Source organism: Corythoichthys intestinalis, chromosome 2 (genome assembly GCF_030265065.1).
Source record: "Corythoichthys intestinalis isolate RoL2023-P3 chromosome 2, ASM3026506v1, whole genome shotgun sequence".
NCBI classification, from domain to species: domain Eukaryota; kingdom Metazoa; phylum Chordata; class Actinopteri; order Syngnathiformes; family Syngnathidae; genus Corythoichthys; species Corythoichthys intestinalis.
Genome location: NC_080396.1, coordinates 31,265,408 through 31,284,532, shown reverse-complemented (window position 1 = coordinate 31,284,532; position 19,125 = coordinate 31,265,408). Strand labels below are relative to the sequence as shown.

The 19,125-nt window shown below is 39.3% G+C and overlaps 1 protein-coding gene across 2 annotated transcripts in view; it reads left to right on the top strand.

Moving 5' to 3' along the window:
- The window catches only part of lrp1ab (low density lipoprotein receptor-related protein 1Ab), a 141,215-nt gene that overhangs the window by 112,920 nt on the left and 9,170 nt on the right, over positions 1 to 19,125 (top strand). For both annotated transcript variants that reach the window (XM_057829834.1, XM_057829833.1), the window contains exons 53-78: positions 480 to 605; positions 692 to 832; positions 2,813 to 3,000; positions 4,498 to 4,681; positions 4,759 to 4,844; positions 4,921 to 5,040; positions 5,110 to 5,297; positions 5,380 to 5,585; positions 7,404 to 7,592; positions 7,730 to 7,878; positions 7,952 to 8,045; positions 8,134 to 8,250; positions 8,355 to 8,474; positions 8,554 to 8,676; positions 11,072 to 11,197; positions 11,328 to 11,444; positions 13,931 to 14,037; positions 14,120 to 14,252; positions 14,372 to 14,494; positions 14,937 to 15,059; positions 15,156 to 15,293; positions 16,652 to 16,789; positions 16,873 to 16,992; positions 18,325 to 18,602; positions 18,695 to 18,873; positions 18,945 to 19,051. In XM_057829834.1, coding sequence (XP_057685817.1) covers positions 480 to 605; positions 692 to 832; positions 2,813 to 3,000; positions 4,498 to 4,681; positions 4,759 to 4,844; positions 4,921 to 5,040; positions 5,110 to 5,297; positions 5,380 to 5,585; positions 7,404 to 7,592; positions 7,730 to 7,878; positions 7,952 to 8,045; positions 8,134 to 8,250; positions 8,355 to 8,474; positions 8,554 to 8,676; positions 11,072 to 11,197; positions 11,328 to 11,444; positions 13,931 to 14,037; positions 14,120 to 14,252; positions 14,372 to 14,494; positions 14,937 to 15,059; positions 15,156 to 15,293; positions 16,652 to 16,789; positions 16,873 to 16,992; positions 18,325 to 18,602; positions 18,695 to 18,873; positions 18,945 to 19,051 — 3,720 coding nt within the window. The remainder of the gene's footprint in view (positions 1 to 479; positions 606 to 691; positions 833 to 2,812; positions 3,001 to 4,497; positions 4,682 to 4,758; positions 4,845 to 4,920; positions 5,041 to 5,109; positions 5,298 to 5,379; positions 5,586 to 7,403; positions 7,593 to 7,729; positions 7,879 to 7,951; positions 8,046 to 8,133; positions 8,251 to 8,354; positions 8,475 to 8,553; positions 8,677 to 11,071; positions 11,198 to 11,327; positions 11,445 to 13,930; positions 14,038 to 14,119; positions 14,253 to 14,371; positions 14,495 to 14,936; positions 15,060 to 15,155; positions 15,294 to 16,651; positions 16,790 to 16,872; positions 16,993 to 18,324; positions 18,603 to 18,694; positions 18,874 to 18,944; positions 19,052 to 19,125) is intronic.

Here is a 19,125-nt window from a genome sequence, read left to right as displayed (position 1 = left end):
AGTATGGCGGCACCAGTCAGGGGGGCGGAGTTGTGACGTCACATGATTGGGGTCTATACCTCGAAACCGGTAACTGGTACATGTCTAGACTGCGACTATGACTTAACAATAAAATTTTAATCAAAAAACAGAAATATATTCTAGTTATGCCCCGACAACACTCTAAGGTTGATGTGTTTATATAGTGTATTCACCTCATTGACTGCCGATGAAAAGGACAGATGTCAAATTACATTAAAATGGGAGGACTAGCTGTCAATGCCCATCTTTCAGAGCCATTGATGGTGCTAGTTATCCAGCCCATTTTGACTGGGAGGGATGCCTGTCAGCCTCTTGTAGTCAGAATGGACATCTACTACACTGTCAAATGCAGCCAATAGGTTAAATGAGTGCTCTATAAAGCAAAATAGCCACTTTATGTTTGTCTTGATCCGATACTGTGAATTCCCTTCAAAATGTATTTTTTTCCCCACCTTCAGTGTATACCAACAACACGTGTGACGAAAATGAGTTCATGTGCCAGAGCCGACAGTGTATTCCCAAGCACTTTGTGTGCGATCATGACATTGACTGTGCTGACGGTTCAGACGAGTCTCCTGAGTGTGGTGAGTGTGTCCAGTGTGGGAAACTGACAGAAAACATCACCTCCTAAAGGTTGGAAGTCAAGAAGTTACTTTTTTATCTTTGGCAGAATACCCAACATGCGGTCCTGATGAGTTCCGCTGCGCCAATGGCCGCTGCCTTAATCAGAAGAAATGGGAGTGTGATGGAGAATTTGACTGTCAAGATCATTCGGATGAAGCTCCCAAGAACCCGCGGTGCACTGATTCAGGTTGGAATGCCACAATACAGAGATACCTCTACTTACAAAATTAATTGGTAAAGTGGTTTTATAACCTGAAAATTCCCGAGAAACACTTTTTCCATGTATATGCCCTAATCCGTTCCAAGCGCTACTGAAACCGCATTAGATTTTGTAGTTGGGGTAAAACCGGAATAAAACAACAGCCAAACACATTTGAATCATTCCATATACCTAACCTAATCGTTAATAGCTGTATTGAAGTAGATAATACAACATAATGCAAAGGAAAAAAAGAAAACAAGTGTATCTTCCCTTTAGAGTGAGGCAATGTCCTCTTTTTTTTTCACGAGCTCGAAAATGGTGTTGGCTTTGTGGCAGACTACCGTCTCGGTGATTGTGTCTCCAGCAATTTCTTTTTTCTTTAATCCAGAGGAGAAGTCTCTCCATCTCATCAAAAAACTGACTCATCTTGCATGAAAGGATAGTCATGCTCTTCGAAGGTTTTACTCATTTGATGGCTTCCTTCTCTTTCATGATGGTGCCTTTCGCCTATCTCACTCTTCGTGACACTAAAACGCGAGGAGACCCTTGCTCTAACGTGTTACTCATGTAGTGAACGGTGTGTGGGTTGAAAAAAAAATTATTCATTAGACAAAACCGTGAGGAGACCCGTGCTCTTTTGGCGAAGACGTCAAGCCTGCTATATCAACACCGTTGCGCCTATTCATGTCATCATACTGCGACACCCGAATTAAAACATCATCAACAATAGGCCAATAGGAGGGCAGAATCGCGTTGCTGAAGCATGATGGGTAAGATTATGACCAATAGGGCAGTAGGATCTTGTGACGCGACATGTAAAAGTGGGAAGCACAGTACTTTTATTTTTTTCTTACAGTACTTTACTGTATTTATGCCGCTCGTATCCTGAAATTTCTTTCGGAACAAGAGGCAATATTTTCCCATTGAGGTGTGTCGTAACCTAAAAATTCCATTTGTAGAAACGTTCGTAAGTAGAAGCACCACTGTAGATCAGGGGTCGCGTTAACTGAATATTTTCCGTCGTTGACCGATTTTTTTAAAACGGTGACGGAAAAAACTGAAGTCCACCTGTCATTTTGACAGGTTGCAATTCACACCCCAGACCACAGGGTGGCGAGTGAGCATATTAATTAGCTATTGTCTCTCTTGATGCATGACGTCATTGGCCTTACTCTGAAAAATGTCAAGGCAACTGAGTGTCCGAAGTTTCTTCAAAAAGCCCCAAAACGACAATGGTGTTGATAAAAGAGGTGAAAAAACGGGGACTGCACAAGCGGGCACGCAATTCAAGTCCATGCGCACCAGGAGGAAGGTGTAAGACTCCGTTCAGGCCACAGCAGGTGAACTGTTAATTTCATTGTTCCATATGTAGCCTACCTACTGGGGCCACAGTCAGCTGTTTTTGTCACTGTGGAGAAAAAGTTACATATTCATCTGCTTGATGTGTGATGGCACGGTGTGGATTCTCTGTTAAGCTTGTTCGGACAGAATATTAATTTAAAATGAATGAAAACTAAATACTATTGAATATGTTGAAGCGGTATGCAATGTTAAGAGTCTTGTTAGCTCGAATTGCTGTGTCCAGCCGCTGTAGCTCTGCTGCGCTCTGTGAACTCTCTATTCAAGCCGGAACGCGCGCGGCTCCTAAGTGTCTCTGTCACGTGACTGTGTCGTAGCCGCTAACGTGGAAGGTGAATTATGCCAAACAAAGGGTCACCACAATGTCATTATCATCATTTTAAAAATTTAAGTGACGGGTAAAAATAGATTATGACCGGATTTTTATGACCCTGTCAGTCAAAATGACAGACAACGAAAAAGTCTAGAGCAACCTCTGCTGTAGATATAAATTTTAAAAAGTTACAATATCTTGTTGCAAAATATTAACTTGTTGAGTTGTTTTGTTGAGCTTTTAAGGTGCACATCCACATAACATCTTAACATGGCGTTTGCGTGTGATTTCAGAGAGGATATGCAACGAATCGGCGTTCACGTGCCGCAACGGAAAATGTTTGAACGAGACTCTGTTGTGCGACCGGAACGATGACTGCGGCGACGGTTCAGATGAACTCAACTGTTTCATTAACGAGTGTCTCCACAGTAAACTGAGTGGATGCTCTCAACTCTGTGATGACTTGAAGATTGGCTACAAGGTAGGACATCTCAGTGCCCCTCGCCCTTGTTTTTTTTTATTTTTTTTTATCCTGCAGCCATAAAAAAAAAAATCCAAGCGCTCCAACTCACATATTCTTAGAGGAGTTGTGGTTCTGCTGATTCTCATCTTAACTTAATGTAGATAAGTGATATTTCAATTCATTTCAATCTGGAAAGATGTTTTGAGAAGGGTTTCACTCTTTTTGGCAGTAAGTAGGAAACAAAGCTTGGGAACTGACTTGAGGCATGTGCTTGTGTAAGACCATCACTTGTTTTGGCTCTCCTTGCTGAAAGAAGGAGGAGTGTAAAGAACATTTTGAACTACACATGAACTTTAATGTTTGTAATCACGAGGCTGTGCTCAGAGCTGCTTTCAAAAATCATTGAGAGTACGCTTGCACATTTTCGCCCGACTTACAGCCCAACTTGTGTGCTCATCTAAATTCAGTGTTTATACATGTAGGAGACTCGGCATGTGCCGGTATGAGATTCTGACGGTATGATAACCTTAAGCCAAATTATCACGGTATTTCAATTACAGATCTAAAATGTGTTACTTTGAGATATCTGGGTTTTAAAAAAAAAATTAAAACAAAAAAACCCCCCACATTTTACCATCGCTACACACAGAAAACACGCTGGAGTTAACTCTCGTAGCTGGTGGGAAACATTCATGCAGTTTACTAACCTCTAACTTTCTATAACTGAGAAATCCTATTGGAGGCTACCCTCCCCAAACATGTTTTACATGTAGGTTGGCCCTCCTCCTCTTAGCCGCGGCCGTCAGTAATCTTTTCTGTAGCTGAACTTATCCAATACCAGCGATTTCGTTTTCTTCGATAGAGGAAAAAAGTTTAGGAGTTTCACCTCCTTCAGCCATCGTGTAGCACATCTGACTCACTGACACTAAGCAACAATTGGTGCGGGAGGGTTGAGCCGCGCAGCTGCAAGCGAAGGATTTCTTTTTAGGAACATAAAAATGAGCTAATACCGTAGGGTATGACAGAAAATTCCTGCGATTTTGAAACTTTGACGCTTTCATACCACGGTTTACCTTGAAACCGTTAACCGACACATGCCTATAGGAGACTAGTAATATGAACTATGATGTACTATCTTTTCTACTTGGCAACCAAGTGACTGACTGTGTGTAATATCATAATGTAGATATTGATGTGCAATGAAGCAAGTTATGTTATCTCAACTTTGAATAATCATGATTCACAATTACATTATTTAGATTTAATGTAATTTTGTTATTACTGTAGGATTTTGTCTAATACAATAATTTCGAGCATGGATGAGCTGATTAGGGTTTTGTTCTGCCGAATCCAATCATCTTTGAGGAAGATCTGGAGATCATGATACCGATCATATGGATTAGCAATTTAAAAGAGTACCCTAACCTTTCATGTATTGGAAACAAATGAACAGATATATGTGAATATATATGTGAGGCTTCTGAAGTTGGTCTCTTGTGCGCTTGGCACTTTTAGTGCAGATGCCACCCTGGTTTCCAGCTAAAGCGCGACGGGAAGACGTGTGTGGATGTGGACGAGTGCACCACCACCTACCCTTGTACTCAGCGCTGTATCAACACACACGGCAGCTTCCATTGCCTCTGCGTGGACGGCTTTGAACTCAGCCCCAATGATCCCACCATTTGTAAATCCACATCAGGTATGTCACTGAATTGGAAAATGGATGCATTTTATTGCTCATAAACGCTTAAAATGTTCCTCTTTTTTTGTGGGCAGAGGAGGAGGCCTACTTGATCTTTGCGAACCGATACTACCTGAGAAAACTCAACCTGGACGGTTCCAACTACACTCTTATTAAACAGGTACAGAACCAAAATTGGAGATTGTCATTGATTTCTCTGTATGCTCTCTGTGAACTCAACCATGCTCTTGTTTAAGGGTCTGAATAATGCCGTTGCACTGGACTTCCACTATGCAGAACAGATGATCTATTGGACTGATGTCACCACTCAGGGCAGCATGATCCGACGTATGCATATGAATGGCAGCAACATGGAGGTGTGTTAACAACTACAAAATGTCATTGCATCCTTGGTGATGCACATAGGGTAAACATTTGACTTGCAGGTATTGCACCGGACCTCTCTGAGCAACCCTGATGGTGTGGCAGTGGATTGGGTAGGTGGAAACTTGTACTGGTGTGACAAAGGCAGGGACACCATTGAGGTGTCCAAACTTAATGGAGCTTACCGGACGGTGCTGGTCAACAGTGGGTTGAGGGAACCTCGAGCTGTAGCTGTGGATGTGCGCTATGGGTGAGAACTGACATCTGTTTTATGGACTTACAAAAACACAATATACATTTACGATGCGTGAAATCCTACTTTTTTTGTATAGGTACCTATACTGGTCTGACTGGGGTGACAACCCTCACATTGGAAGAATTGGCATGGATGGCACAAATAGAAGCGTTCTCATACAGGATAAGATCACATGGCCTAATGGACTGACACTGGACTTTATCAATGACCGCATATACTGGGCAGATGCCCGGGAGGATTACATCGAGTTTGCCAGTCTGGATGGCACCAGCAGACATACAGGTTATTTACTTTGCATGTTTAAACATGGTGGGGCATTTATGGGATGGGGCAAAAGTCATGCTGTCAAATTTTATAAAACTACCGCCAGACCAGGTTACAACATTTTTTGATTAGCTAATGACAACATGTGCTACATGTCAATAAATGTAATGGCTATGGATTAAACCATATTTGACGAGCAAAATCCACTTGCGTCAAGACAAAACCAAACACAAGGCTATAGCAAGTGTATGGGAGCAGAAGGAGTACATTAAGATCATAAAACCTAATCAGACATATTGAACATTACGTAACACAATTCTGGGCACCCACTCAGCTTCCTTTTTAATATTAACTGCCTCTTAGCTACAGTACTGCTGCAATGTTAATATGCCTGATGTATTGAATTATTTATTGTTGATAATTAACTCTCAATAAATCCTTAAGTCCTTGAATTCTTTAGCATGCACTCTGACATCTTCGTTACGAACACAATTAACGGGAATTAAGACCATTGGGGATCCCAATTTTTGTTGTTTTAGGTCTGGCAGCTGTTACTAATTTATCTCATTGCTGAACTGTAGTATCCATGTTTTCTTAAAAAAAAAAATCCAATCATGCTACATATTACCTAGCTCATTCACTACCTAAGAAGTATAAATAATGTTCTTAATGATGTTCAACTGCTCATAACTAAAGACTGAAAAAGAGTAGAAACTAGGGCTGTCAAATGATTAAAATTTTTAATCGAGTTAATCACAGCTTAAAAATTATTCGTAATTAATCGCAATTCAAACCATCTATAAAATATGCCATATTTTTCTGTAAACGGGTATATACATTCAATATACTGTACATAAGTACTGTATTTGTTTATTATAACAATAAATCAACAAGATTGCATTAACATTATTAACATTCTGTTAAAGCGATCCATGGATAGAAAGACTTGCAGTTCTTAAAAGATAAATCTTAGTACCAGTTATAGAAATTTTATATTAAAACCCCTCTTAATGTTTTCGTTTTAATAAAATTTGTAAAATTTTCAATCAAAAAAAATAAACTAGTAGCTCGACATTGTTGATGTCAATAATTACACAATGCTCATGGTGCTGAAACCCATAAAATCAGTCGCACCCAAGCACCAGCAGAGGGCGACAAAACATCAAAAAACACAAGAAACAAGTGGACATGACACTGTGCTGTCATTTTAATCTGTTTGAGCGGGGCATGTGCGTTAAATGCGTCAAATATTTTAATGTGATTAATTTTAAAAAATTAATTACCGCCTGTTAACGCGATAATTTTGACAGCCCTAGTAGAGACAAAACTTTTTTTTTATGATGAAAGATGGATGTTTGTAAGTGCTGTGTTCATGTCTCCATAGAACACAATATTCTGTGGTGCTTAAAAGAAGGGGATGTCATGTGACATGATGTTTGGTAGTGAATTAGTTAACATACCGTATGCTCTTGCTTGGTTAAAAAAATATATATATATGGACATACTGTAAAATGAAATATGAAAGAAACATGCAATGTTTATTTAAAACTATTACATGTTTTAAGGATATGGCTCGTTGAGTGTATGTAGTTACAAGATAGTAAGTAGGTAAACTGTGAAGAAAATACTGAAAACTGAGATCAGTTTTGGATTCCACACCCAAAAATGTGTTAGAGGCAGCAGTCAAACCTAAAACAAAAGAAATATTCAAATTATTTCCCAGTGCAATCGAAGAGCTGCGTCAATGATCGTTTTTACAAAGATGATGGAATGAATGTTTTACTCAGATAAAAGCCTGACCAATGTGGTGAATTGTGTGTTTGTTTGTTTTTTCAGTTCTTAGTCAAGACATCCCACACATCTTTGCCATGACACTGTTTGAGGAGTACATCTACTGGACTGACTGGGAGACCAAGTCCATTAACAGAGCTCACAAGACTCTGGGGACCAACAAGACAACCTTGATCAGCACCTTGCATCGGCCCATGGATGTACACATTTACCACCCTTATCGTCAGCCAGAGGGTATGAGGCTTCCCTGAAAACTAAAAAGATATTCCTCGTAAATTTTACAAATCAGCATATTGTACCACCTTTAAATGATACAAAAAAAACAGGAAAAAAGCCTTTAAAAGATGTTCAATATTATATATTTTTTCCAGTGAGCAACCACCCGTGCCAGACGGACAATGGTGGCTGCAGTAATCTGTGCCTCCTCTCTCCGGGAGGAGGCTATAAATGCGCATGTCCAACCAACTTCTACCTGGCCAATGACCACCGCACATGCATGTCCAACTGCACAGCCAGCCAGGTGATTTTAACTACGAAAACATATTCCTCACTCCTACTTGCATTTTTATTCATTTCCACTTTTTACCTTGTAGTTTGTCTGCAAGAACGATAAATGTATTCCTTTCTGGTGGAAATGCGATACGGAGGATGATTGCGGCGACCGCTCGGACGAGCCTGCCGACTGTTGTGAGTGGAGTTTTTTTTTTTTTTTTTTTTTTTAAATTATCAGTGTTGAAATTTGCTTTGGAGAAATAATGTTCTCCATTACTTTTAGCTGAGTTCAAGTGCAGGCCGGGCCAGTTCCAGTGTGGCACAGGCATCTGCACCAACCCAGCTTACATATGCGATGGAGACAATGACTGTCAGGACAATTCAGATGAAGCTAACTGCGGTACATCTCATATTATGACACTGCTTATTTTGCAATATATATCGTTCAATTGCACAATGGCTCGTCTCATATTCCGATTGTGTATTTGTGTAACTACACTGCAGATATTCATGTTTGCCTGCCCAGCCAGTTCAAATGCTCCCACCCAAGTCGCTGCATCCCAGGAATCTTCCGTTGTAACGGCCAAGACAACTGTGGTGAGGGAGAGGACGAGAAGGACTGCCGTGAGTGTTTTTCTCTTTCATCCCGCTTGGATGGATCACTTCTCACCGGAATAAAACATTTGCTCATTTCTCTCTGTAGCTGAGGTCACATGTGCACCCACCCAGTTCCAGTGTGCCATCACCAAACGCTGCATTCCTCGCGTCTGGGTGTGTGACCGTGATAACGACTGTGTGGACGGATCTGACGAACCTGCCAACTGCAGTAAGGATTGATTTTGGGAGACAATTAACATTTGTTTTAATCAACCTTTATTCAACCACTGTATGAAGTAACATTCGTGGAACGAGTGTCCCGCAACATGCATGCAACAAGTACAGTATATCTAAAAAAGTATAGTTTTAGCATAATTGAAGAAAGCAGTGAATCTCATGGTACACTGATTTTACATCATATAGTCTCCAAAATAATAGATTGAGCAAATATGTCTGTCACCGTAGCTCCTGAATCCCTGATATGCCTATTATCAGATTTTTGCAATACTGTTACCTGCAAGCCCTGTTACTGTGATTATTCCAAATTGCTAATATTAAATTAATCATGCAATTAAAAACAGTGACCATTGATCTGTAAGTTCAGCTAACCAAGCCTTTCATAGTATGTTACGTATTGATAGAGGTGGGTAGATTAGCTTAATTTTTATTCAAGAGTAGCGTTACGTCAAAATAATATTACCCAAGTAAAAGTAGTCATTCAAAAATGTACTCAAGTACAAGTAAAAAAGTATCCAGTGAAAAGAATACTCAAGTAACGAGTGACATTGTGAGTAACTGCTTTTTAAAAAAAATTTTTTTTTTTAAAACAATGGTATTTTTTTGTTTCAGTACAAACTGTTCTTATAATGATTCTGTACAATAACCAGGGGTGCACATAAGTGGTCCGCATGCGCGCATGCGTACTGGACGTAGACAAATGCGCTGGCCCTCAACGGCTTCCATACGCTTTTGCGTACCGATGGCTGACCACTGTATTCGCGGCGGACACGAGAAAATAACTTCTCAAAATGTCGAAAAGGCAGGCCCCACTGACTAATTATTTCCGTGTTCCCCCACCCCCGTCAAAAGACAGACAGACGACAGAGATGTCACCGGAGCTACCGAAAAAAAGGACTTTTGCTCAAAAGTGGCTGCAGGAGGTACCATGGCTAGAAGCAAATGATGCTCGCACGGAAATGCGGGACAAAATGTGCCGTGAGAATCCCAATGTCGCTGATAAGAGCAGCGCATTTTATGTAGGGTCAAAGAATTTCAGCCATTCAAACTTTGAAAAGCACGAAAAAAAGAGAGCATGTGGCAATTAAGCAAACTATCGATGTCAGACAGGACCCCACTCGCCCTATGGACAAGTGGCGGAATAAAGGTAATGAAGAACAGCGCCATGCACTGACAAACGTGTTTTTGCTCGCATTTTACAAAGCTAAACATGCACGTTCAGTGAGCTCTTATGAGGAGTACATCCCACTTTTACAAAGGCTTGGAGCTGCATAATGCCCTTTATTTTGAATTGGTGCTTTTATGTTTATTTCTTTACATTTCACTTCAAAGTAATGGCAATTTTGTTGTGCCAGTTGATGTTAATCGAGCATTAATTGTTAATATAATTAATTAAAGGTAATTGGCTCTAAGTAAAACTTGTCATAATTTTATCGCATCAGGCGGGTCGGCTCTCAAGCTCAATGAGGACCAAGTCACATCTCCAGGTCCTCCTCTGAGAACCTGGGCAAAAAAAATATGTGCACCCCTGACAATAACCCATTACATAACCACATTAAGTAAAAGAAATACAAAAAATATCATTGAATTCCGGAGAGAGGGAAAAAAGAAATGAAGCATTATTCATCCAAACAGCATGAGTGCCCTCTAGTGGGGAAAAGTTTGAATAGTGACTAGTTCCTTTATAGTTACTATTATGAAATTAAAAGGATCATACAATCTCTGGTTTTCCCTGGTCAATCGGTGCTAAATAAAAACTAGGAGAGAGGTTTAAATCCGTGCTTTCGAATTATGTTGAGGGCAGCGCTCTATATGAAATACTTCATTTTTTTACGGTGCTTTAAAGACACCGCGTGATTGAACAGGCTGGCGTGATCATAGTTTGGCAAGCTTGTGTCAGATTGGTGTAATGGAGTCATGTGGTTATTGTTGCGACGTCTCATTGATGAAACGGTAGAGCTACTCTTGGCATCGCTGGCAAAAAAAAAAAAAAAAAAGTAAAACAAAGAGGAAAAATTTAACGACTCTTGTGTAGCCCAAAGTAGTGGAGAAAGAGTAGTGCCTTTTCATCACAATTCTACTCAAGTAAAAGTAAAAAGTATGGCTTAGTAAAACTACTCTTAGAAGTATATTTTTCTCAAAAAATTACTCAAGTAAATGTAACTGAGTACATGTAACGCGTTACCACCCACCTCTGCCTATTGTTTATGAATATGGAGTAGAAAATCAGAAAAATTAAGGCTTATTTTTCAAAGATTTTGAAGCGAAAATGTCCTCAAATTCTGGAATGTCCCATATCTCCATGTCATTTTGCTAAATTGTGAGGATCTCCTTCTGTGCATTTTAACTCATTAGTAAAAGCACCCTAAAAATATTCCCAACTCTAGCTCAGATGACGTGCGGTGTGGACGAATTCCGTTGTAAAGACTCTGGACGGTGCATCCCGGCTCGCTGGAAGTGCGACGGTGAAGACGACTGCGGCGATGCTTCCGATGAACCCAAGGAGGAGTGTGGTGAGTATGTTCACCTCTACTAAAACTCGTTCATAATCACAAATTAATCGGACCTGAGTGTGCATACTTTGACATATGTCAGTCCACTTTTATTGAATGTCATCAATTGCGGTGTGCTAAACGTACGCAGCTGAAAGGACATGTGAGCCGTACCAGTTCCGATGCAAAAACAACCGCTGCGTGCCAGGCCGCTGGCAGTGTGACTACGACAACGACTGTGGCGACAACTCTGATGAAGACAAGTGTGGTTGGTGTCACGTCTTCTTGTTCCTCTATTCGCTGTCACTAACCCTCAACTCCCTTTGCACTAACGACACCTATGTGTCAAAAACATCCTGTCACTGTCATTGCAAATGCATTTCACCTCATCTGATGTCTGTTTCATTTCATACTATCCTGTTGGCATGAACTAGAGGTGAGTGTCTTCCGCATTCATGTGACATTTCAGTATTTTCCTTCAGTTACCTGGCATGTGTTTGCATACTACAGCTTTTTAACACATCGGCTGCTATTGATGGCAATAGACATCCAATTCATCTGAACTGGGAAGGTTGACAGTGAACAATCACAGTGAATGTTCACTGTCGGCCCTCCTAGTTGAAATGGATTGGACATCTATAGCAGTCAGCCCAATTAGTTAACATCACGTATTCAGAGGTGGGTAGTAACGCGTTACATGTACTCAGTTACCTTTACTTGAGTAACTTTTTGAGAAAAATGTACTTCTAAGAGTAGTTTTACTGAGCCATACTTTTTACTTGAGTAGACTTGAGTGGATAAAATGCTACTCCTCCTCTGATACTTAGGGCTACACAAGAGTCGTTACATTTTTCCTTTTTATTGCATTAGATTTTTTTTCCAGCGATGCCAAGAGTAGCTCTACCAATTTCACCAATGAGACGTCGCAACAATAATCACATGACTCCATTATACCAATTAGACGTAAGCTTGTCGTTCTGTGATCACGCTAGCCTGTTCAATCACATGGTGTCTTTAAAGCACCGTAAAAATTGAAATATTGGACACGGCGCGGACTTTAACCTCTCTCTGTCTTTATTTTGCACCGATTGACCATGGAAAACCGGTGATGTGATCCTTTTAATTTCATAATAGTAACTATGAAGGAACTATTCACTCTTCAAACTAGAAACGATTTTCTCCACTAGAGGGCACTCATGCTCTTTGGACAAATAATGCTTCATTTCTCAATTTTTTTTTCTCTCGCCGGAATTCAATGATTTTTTTTTTTTGTTGTTGTTGTATTTCTTTGGCTTAATGTGTGGTTGTGTAATGGGTTAATGTACAATATGAATGTAACAAAAGTTCATATAGATAACTGTGCAAAGAAAAAAAAATCTAAATTTTAAGCAGTTACAATGTTACTCATTACTTGAGTATTCTTTTCACCAAATACTTTTTTTACTTGTACTTGAGTACATTTTTGGATGACTACTTTTACTTGAGTAATATTATTTTGAAGTAACACTACTCTTACTTGAGTACAATTTTTGGCTACTCTACTCACCTCTGCACATATGTTGCGCCTTTGTGAAATGAAAAATTATTTCACGTCCACCTATTTAATCTAAACTAATCGAATCTAAGGCAATCATACACTTTCAGTTTATATTATTTACATTATTTTAATTTAGCGCTTTTCTGCTTCTTTGTCTTGAGTCATATCTTGGTTAGTATAAGAATCTGTGTTCAAGTACAGTACCGTATTTACCAGGCTATAAATCCGACTTTTTTGATAGTTCGGCTGGGCCTGCGACTGTGACTTATGTATGTGGGTTTTTTATTTCGACACTAATAGCCACAAGAATAGTGTTCAAGACTCACCCACTACTTCACTTTCAGAGTTGGCAGAGTTAGAGTTAAAAATTCAGAAATAATATTGAAGATGAAGACCTTCCTTTAATGGGTTTGATAGTGATTTGGAATGAGTTTTCTATATAGTAAACAGCTGAAAAGTGCGACGGTGCTGAAAACATACATGAATACTGGATTGCATCCAATCTAGCGACAATTCCATACTGTCCTATACTCCCAAAATAGCCATATCAGTCGCTGATACTGAAACCAACTCAGAGTACTATACAGTATTTTGGATTTACAAGTTGTTGTGTTGTTTAGCCTGTAGTTATCTGAACGGTTAATATGTTGTGTGACAGCTACTTAGCCTGCTGTATTATATTGTTACCACGATAACGTATGATGTTTGTAACTGGGCGATAAAATTCCATCCAAAAATGCGATGTATACTCCAATGCGGTTTTTTCCTCTTCACTGTGCATATTTTGGCTGGTGCGATTCATACTGAGATGTGACATATATTCTTAAAAAAAATACTATTTTATACATACATATATATATATATATATATATATATATAGATACATAAATACACAGTACTATATGTTTAAAACAACTGTATACTGTACACAGTATATCCTGTTTGTATCAGTGTTCCTAATTCACATTTCTACTGCCAAATCTGTTAATGGCTAATATACAGGATATCAGCGTATTTTTTTAGGCCCTCCATATCGGGACCAGCCCCAAATCCCATATTGTTCTATAGTTTCTAATCTCACCATTGTCATTATTGCATTTTTTAAAATCCAGATTATTTGTTGGATCTAATTGAGCTGAGTTCGTGACTTCCCGCTGTCATGTTCTGTTGAGAAATGAGAACCAGAAATAGTTTTCTTGCATTATCCTTTTGCACAGTGCCTCGACAATGCTCCGAAAGCGAATTTGCATGCACGAATGGCCGCTGCATCGCGGGACGGTGGAAGTGTGACGGAGACCACGACTGTGCTGATGGATCTGATGAGGTATCGAAAACTCTCCTTGTGTTCACTCTTCAACAACATGGATAAAGTCTGACGCTTGTTGGGTTGTTTAATATTTCTCCAGGATGGCTGTGATATCAAGTGTGATAATGACCAGTTCCAGTGTATGAATGGACACTGTATTCCTATTCGCTGGAGATGTGACGCAGACCCAGACTGCATGGATGGCAGTGATGAGGAGAACTGTCAAAATGCTAGTGGGTGCAAAATTATTATTATTTTTTTTTTTTGGCTTTTTCCTTGTTCAAAATTCTGTCAGACTGAGTTGTGTCATGTTTGACGGAACCTAATTGCAAGTCACTTTGTGTTCTTTCAGCTGGCCGCCACTGTCCCTTGGATGAATTCCAGTGTAACAACACTCTATGCAAACCTCTCGCCTGGAAGTGTGATGGAGAAGATGACTGTGGGGATAACTCTGATGAGAATCCGGGAGATTGCAGTGAGTGCAAGCATCTGATTACCAATGTCATTCTCTAGTTAAGGAAAAATAAAAAACAGGGAAATGCTATCGTTCTTTAAGTGTTTTATTATTATTTTTTAATATTTTCAATCTTAATTCATTCAATTAAAAGCAATAATTATCCAGCAGCCACAGAAGCATAGATTGACATAATTTTGTATTATTGTTGTTTTTGTTATTATTATTGTAGTGTGATAGAAGTTGGATCATGGAACTAACAAAGAGAAGTACTTTAAGAATGATTATTTATACTCTTTGATTTCCCACTTGAACGGATGCTGTATATTAAAATTGGAATGCATATTGGAAAAAATTGTTAAAACATTCAGAATGCTGAATAACACCTCATCAAGTTTTCACTTTCGCTTTTATCTTTTACTTCAACTCGTCTCCCCTTTTGTCACACTTGTGTGATGCGTAGGGAAGTTCCAGTGTCCTCCTACTAGAGCATTCCGTTGCCAAAATGACCGCGTATGTCTTCAGATGTCAAAGAGATGTGACGGCATCAATCACTGCGGCGACAAATCAGATGAACTAAACTGCGGTCAGTGGCTCATTAACTACTATTGAACAACCAAGCTGCTTCCATTCTACAAATAGTTTGTAGGAAATTGCAAAGTTATTTGTGTGTGTCCAACAGAGGTTCATCCAACTGTACCTGCGTGTGAAAAAGACGAGTTCTTGTGTACCAATGGGAAATGCATCAGTTCCACTTTGAGATGCAACGTCTTTAATGACTGCGAGGACTATGGCTCAGATGAAATCAACTGCAAAACAGGTTAATTTTGCTCCTGTGTCAACAGATGAATTGCCTTGTAAATTTGATGCATCACATTTAAAAATGATATTAACAACACTAGAGCTGTCCCGACTAGTCGACGTTGTCGACGTCATCGATGACGTAAATGCGTCAACGGGCAAAATATACCGTCGACGGGTAATGACTGGTTAAAAAAAAATTACATGCGGATAAAGTTTAGAATGGTGGGCGCTTGCGATGCATGCGGTTGTTACAAACACCCCCAAGGGGGCCGCTCTTATGTCAATGTGACCGGCATTGTCAGATTGAGCAAAGAGGAAGAAAGTGGGCGAGCGAGAGAGAGGGAGTGAAATCGGTGAGTTGGAAAAGTGCGCGGGTAGAGCGGAGTTCAGTGGCTGCAGCCCCTACGTTTTTGTTTTGGTCAATAACAGTATCTATAAAGAGCCATCCGACGCCTCTCGGTGTTTTTATGCACACCGCCGCCTTCCTGAGGAGGAAATTGGCCTAACCAACGACAACGAGCCAAGTGAATCGTCGGTTCACTCAAATTTATTAGGATCATGGAAGCTCACACTTGGGGAAAATATATACATACATCCTGTATATACATAATATAATAAAAATATATATTTAAACAGCACTGGCCTGCTTACTGTAATCCATGACTGCACTAATGTTAGTTACTTTATATTATAAAGTATCATTGTGTATATACATATAGTAGTATACTATAAAATTAATTATATTTAATTTTTGTTACTGTGAATATGTGTGCCTCTCATTCAAAATAGTTGTGATAATATTTCAGTGTGCCCTCTACTTTATCTATTTTCAGGTTAAAACAAACAAAAGTTGAACAGTTTTTCCCCTCCCCCAAAAATGTGGAATGCAAACCAGAAAAAACATCTGAACTCACACAAAGTATTCTGAAAATGGTTGTCTGGGACATTGCAATTCATTTTAACATTTAGAACAATATAGACAATGACATACTACAAAAAGAGTAAGAATTGTTTTGACTCCTGTTAAAGAAGTGAAGTCTCAGCGTTTCCGTTTACATTTTTTGCACTAGTTAATGCCAGCGTCATTTGACCTTATTGTTTGTGATTTATTATTATTATTTATTATGTTATTTATTTATACGTTAATAAAGAATTTAGGTGTTAAATGTTTTTTGTGAATTAATAAGCTTCAACAAAAATTTCATTATTAAAGTAGTAAAAAAAAAAATTAGATTAGATTAGTCGACTAATCGTAAAAATTGTCGGCTGACTAATCGGGAGAAAATTAGTCGTTTGGGACAGCCCTAAACAACACAAATTTGAATGAGTAAAGTTTCAACATCTCTGCTGACAAGTCCATGCACGTGTTCACAGAAACTAAGCTAAACGACTGCAGGAGTAACCGGACCCAGTGTGGTGACGGGGACGAGGCCCATTGTGTCACCAATGGCACGGACGCCTTCTGCTCCTGTAAACCAGGCTTCCACAAAATAGGATATCGAACATGTGGAGGTAAACATTCAGAAAAGCTACAAATCCAAATATTTTCAGAACCTACCTTTGGTTAATGAGTTGGTTTCTTGGCTATTTTTCAGACCGCAACGAGTGTCTTCAGTTTGGGGTGTGTTCCCACATCTGTAACAACACCAAGGGCTCCTACAAATGCAGCTGCTACAAGTACTTCACGAAGATCAATGACACCTGCAAAGCTGATAGTGGGCATAAACTTATATTTGCTTTAACGTGACCTTTCATTCCAATTTTGCTGGCTGAATTTTCCTTTCAAGTGTAAACACGGAATGGCAATAGCTGGGTCTGCTAGGTAAAATAGCATGACATCATACCAGTGCAGTACCTCAGCAAACAGGGATCCCACACCTCATCGCCAATTCAACCTATTGAAAAATGTGTGCTCTTTCTAAAACGTACTAAAATGCCACTAGATGACAACAAAGCAATATCTACACTGGAATGGTTTCAAGGAAGTAGGTTGATGTACAGTGATCCCTCGTTTTTTTGCGGTTGATGTGGACCAGAACCCGCTGCAATAAGTGAAAAACCGTGAAGCATCGCCCCCTACATTTTTTTATTTTTTATTTTTTTTTAAATTGGTGAGTTCAGTGCATTTATTCAGATATAGCATTGGAAAGAGATGCAAATAAGATGTTTTCTCTTAATTTTTTTTTACATATATATGTATATATATATATATATATATATTTTTTTTTTAATTGTTTTGAATCATAATTATTACATTCGAAGTGCTTGAAAACCATCTATTAAAAATAAATAAATAAATAAATAAAAAAAAAATATATATATATATATTAAATAAATGGTAAATATATATATATATATATAATTTTATAAAAATGGTGTTTAAGCAATTGGAACGTAATAATTATAAGTTTTAAACATGTTACTGTGCCACAGAATTATTTTTAAACAAGAATAAAGTAGAAAAATGCTTTTTTTATTAAATGCTTCACTGAGGGAGTCCACTCATATCCGCTCAAGCTGCTCATTTACACACAGTGAGTTGCCACAGCAACTGTTTAACAAGTTAAACGATGATTGACACATGCGAAGCTCTGAGGTTTCGGCTTTTTAGCGTCTCTGGTCAGATCAAACCTTAACGTCTGTCAATCATCGTTGACTTTAATAAGAACTCCAGTGCACTACCTCACCAAGAAAAGCGGCAGGAGCGAGAGACTATGTGATCGGATCAGGACAGCGCTATAAAATACTGAGTTTTTGTTTTTTTTTTAATTGAAAAAAATCCATGGCTGGCACGAAGTTTGAAGCGTGAAGTAGCGAGGGATCACTGTAATAACAATTTACGAGACAAACTTTATATCCATTAATTTTTTATTCTTCCAACATTCCAATTATCTTTAATGTGTTTATTTTTAAGGCTTTTGTTGTAAAATGAAATGTTAAGCAGTTTTTGCATAATTTGTGGTATGTTTATGTTTTAACTGTTCATTTTAGCAAGGGATGTGTAAATCCCAGACCATGCATGTCTAAATCCCTCCTTTCTCTTTCAGACATGAACAGCAGTCAACAGGTTCTTTTTATAGCCGATGACAACGAAATCCGTAGTCTAGATCCCGGCATGCCCAACTGGCGCTATGAACAAACATTCCAAGGGGATGCCAGCGTTCGGATCGACGCCATGGACCTGCACGTGAAGACCAACCGCATCTTCTGGACCAACTGGCACACAGGCCGCATTTCCTCCTATGAACTCCCCGGACAGTCCACTTTGTCATTGAACTCCCACCGCAACAGACGGCAAAGTGCGGGTAGGGTCACAAACCTGCAGGTAAGACTTTTCATTAATATGGAGGTTTGACTTCGTAGAAGCTGGCAAACTACCGGTACTTCAAATCTTTTTATTATTTTTTTGTTATGCAGATCAAAGAGCTGAAAATGCCTCGAGGTTTAGCTGTGGACTGGGTGGCCGGTAACCTGTACTGGACAGACTCTGGTCGAGATGTCATTGAGGTGGCTCAGATGTCAGGCCAGCATTGCAAGACCCTCATCTCTGGCATGATAGACGAACCTTATGCCATTGTAGTGGATCCACAGAGAGGGTACAACATGGACAATCTTTTTTTGTTTGACTCGAGTTCTTCATTTGAATGTTGTATTTTTGCGTGTACAGCACCATGTACTGGGCAGACTGGGGTAACCATCCAAAAATTGAGACTGCTGCCATGGATGGAACCCTAAGACAGACTCTTGTCCATGACAACATCCAGTGGCCAACAGGTTGGATCTTTAGCATTCACCTATTCACTGTTGTGGAAGTTTTTTGGAAGCTTGTCTGTAAAATTTGAGTTTGT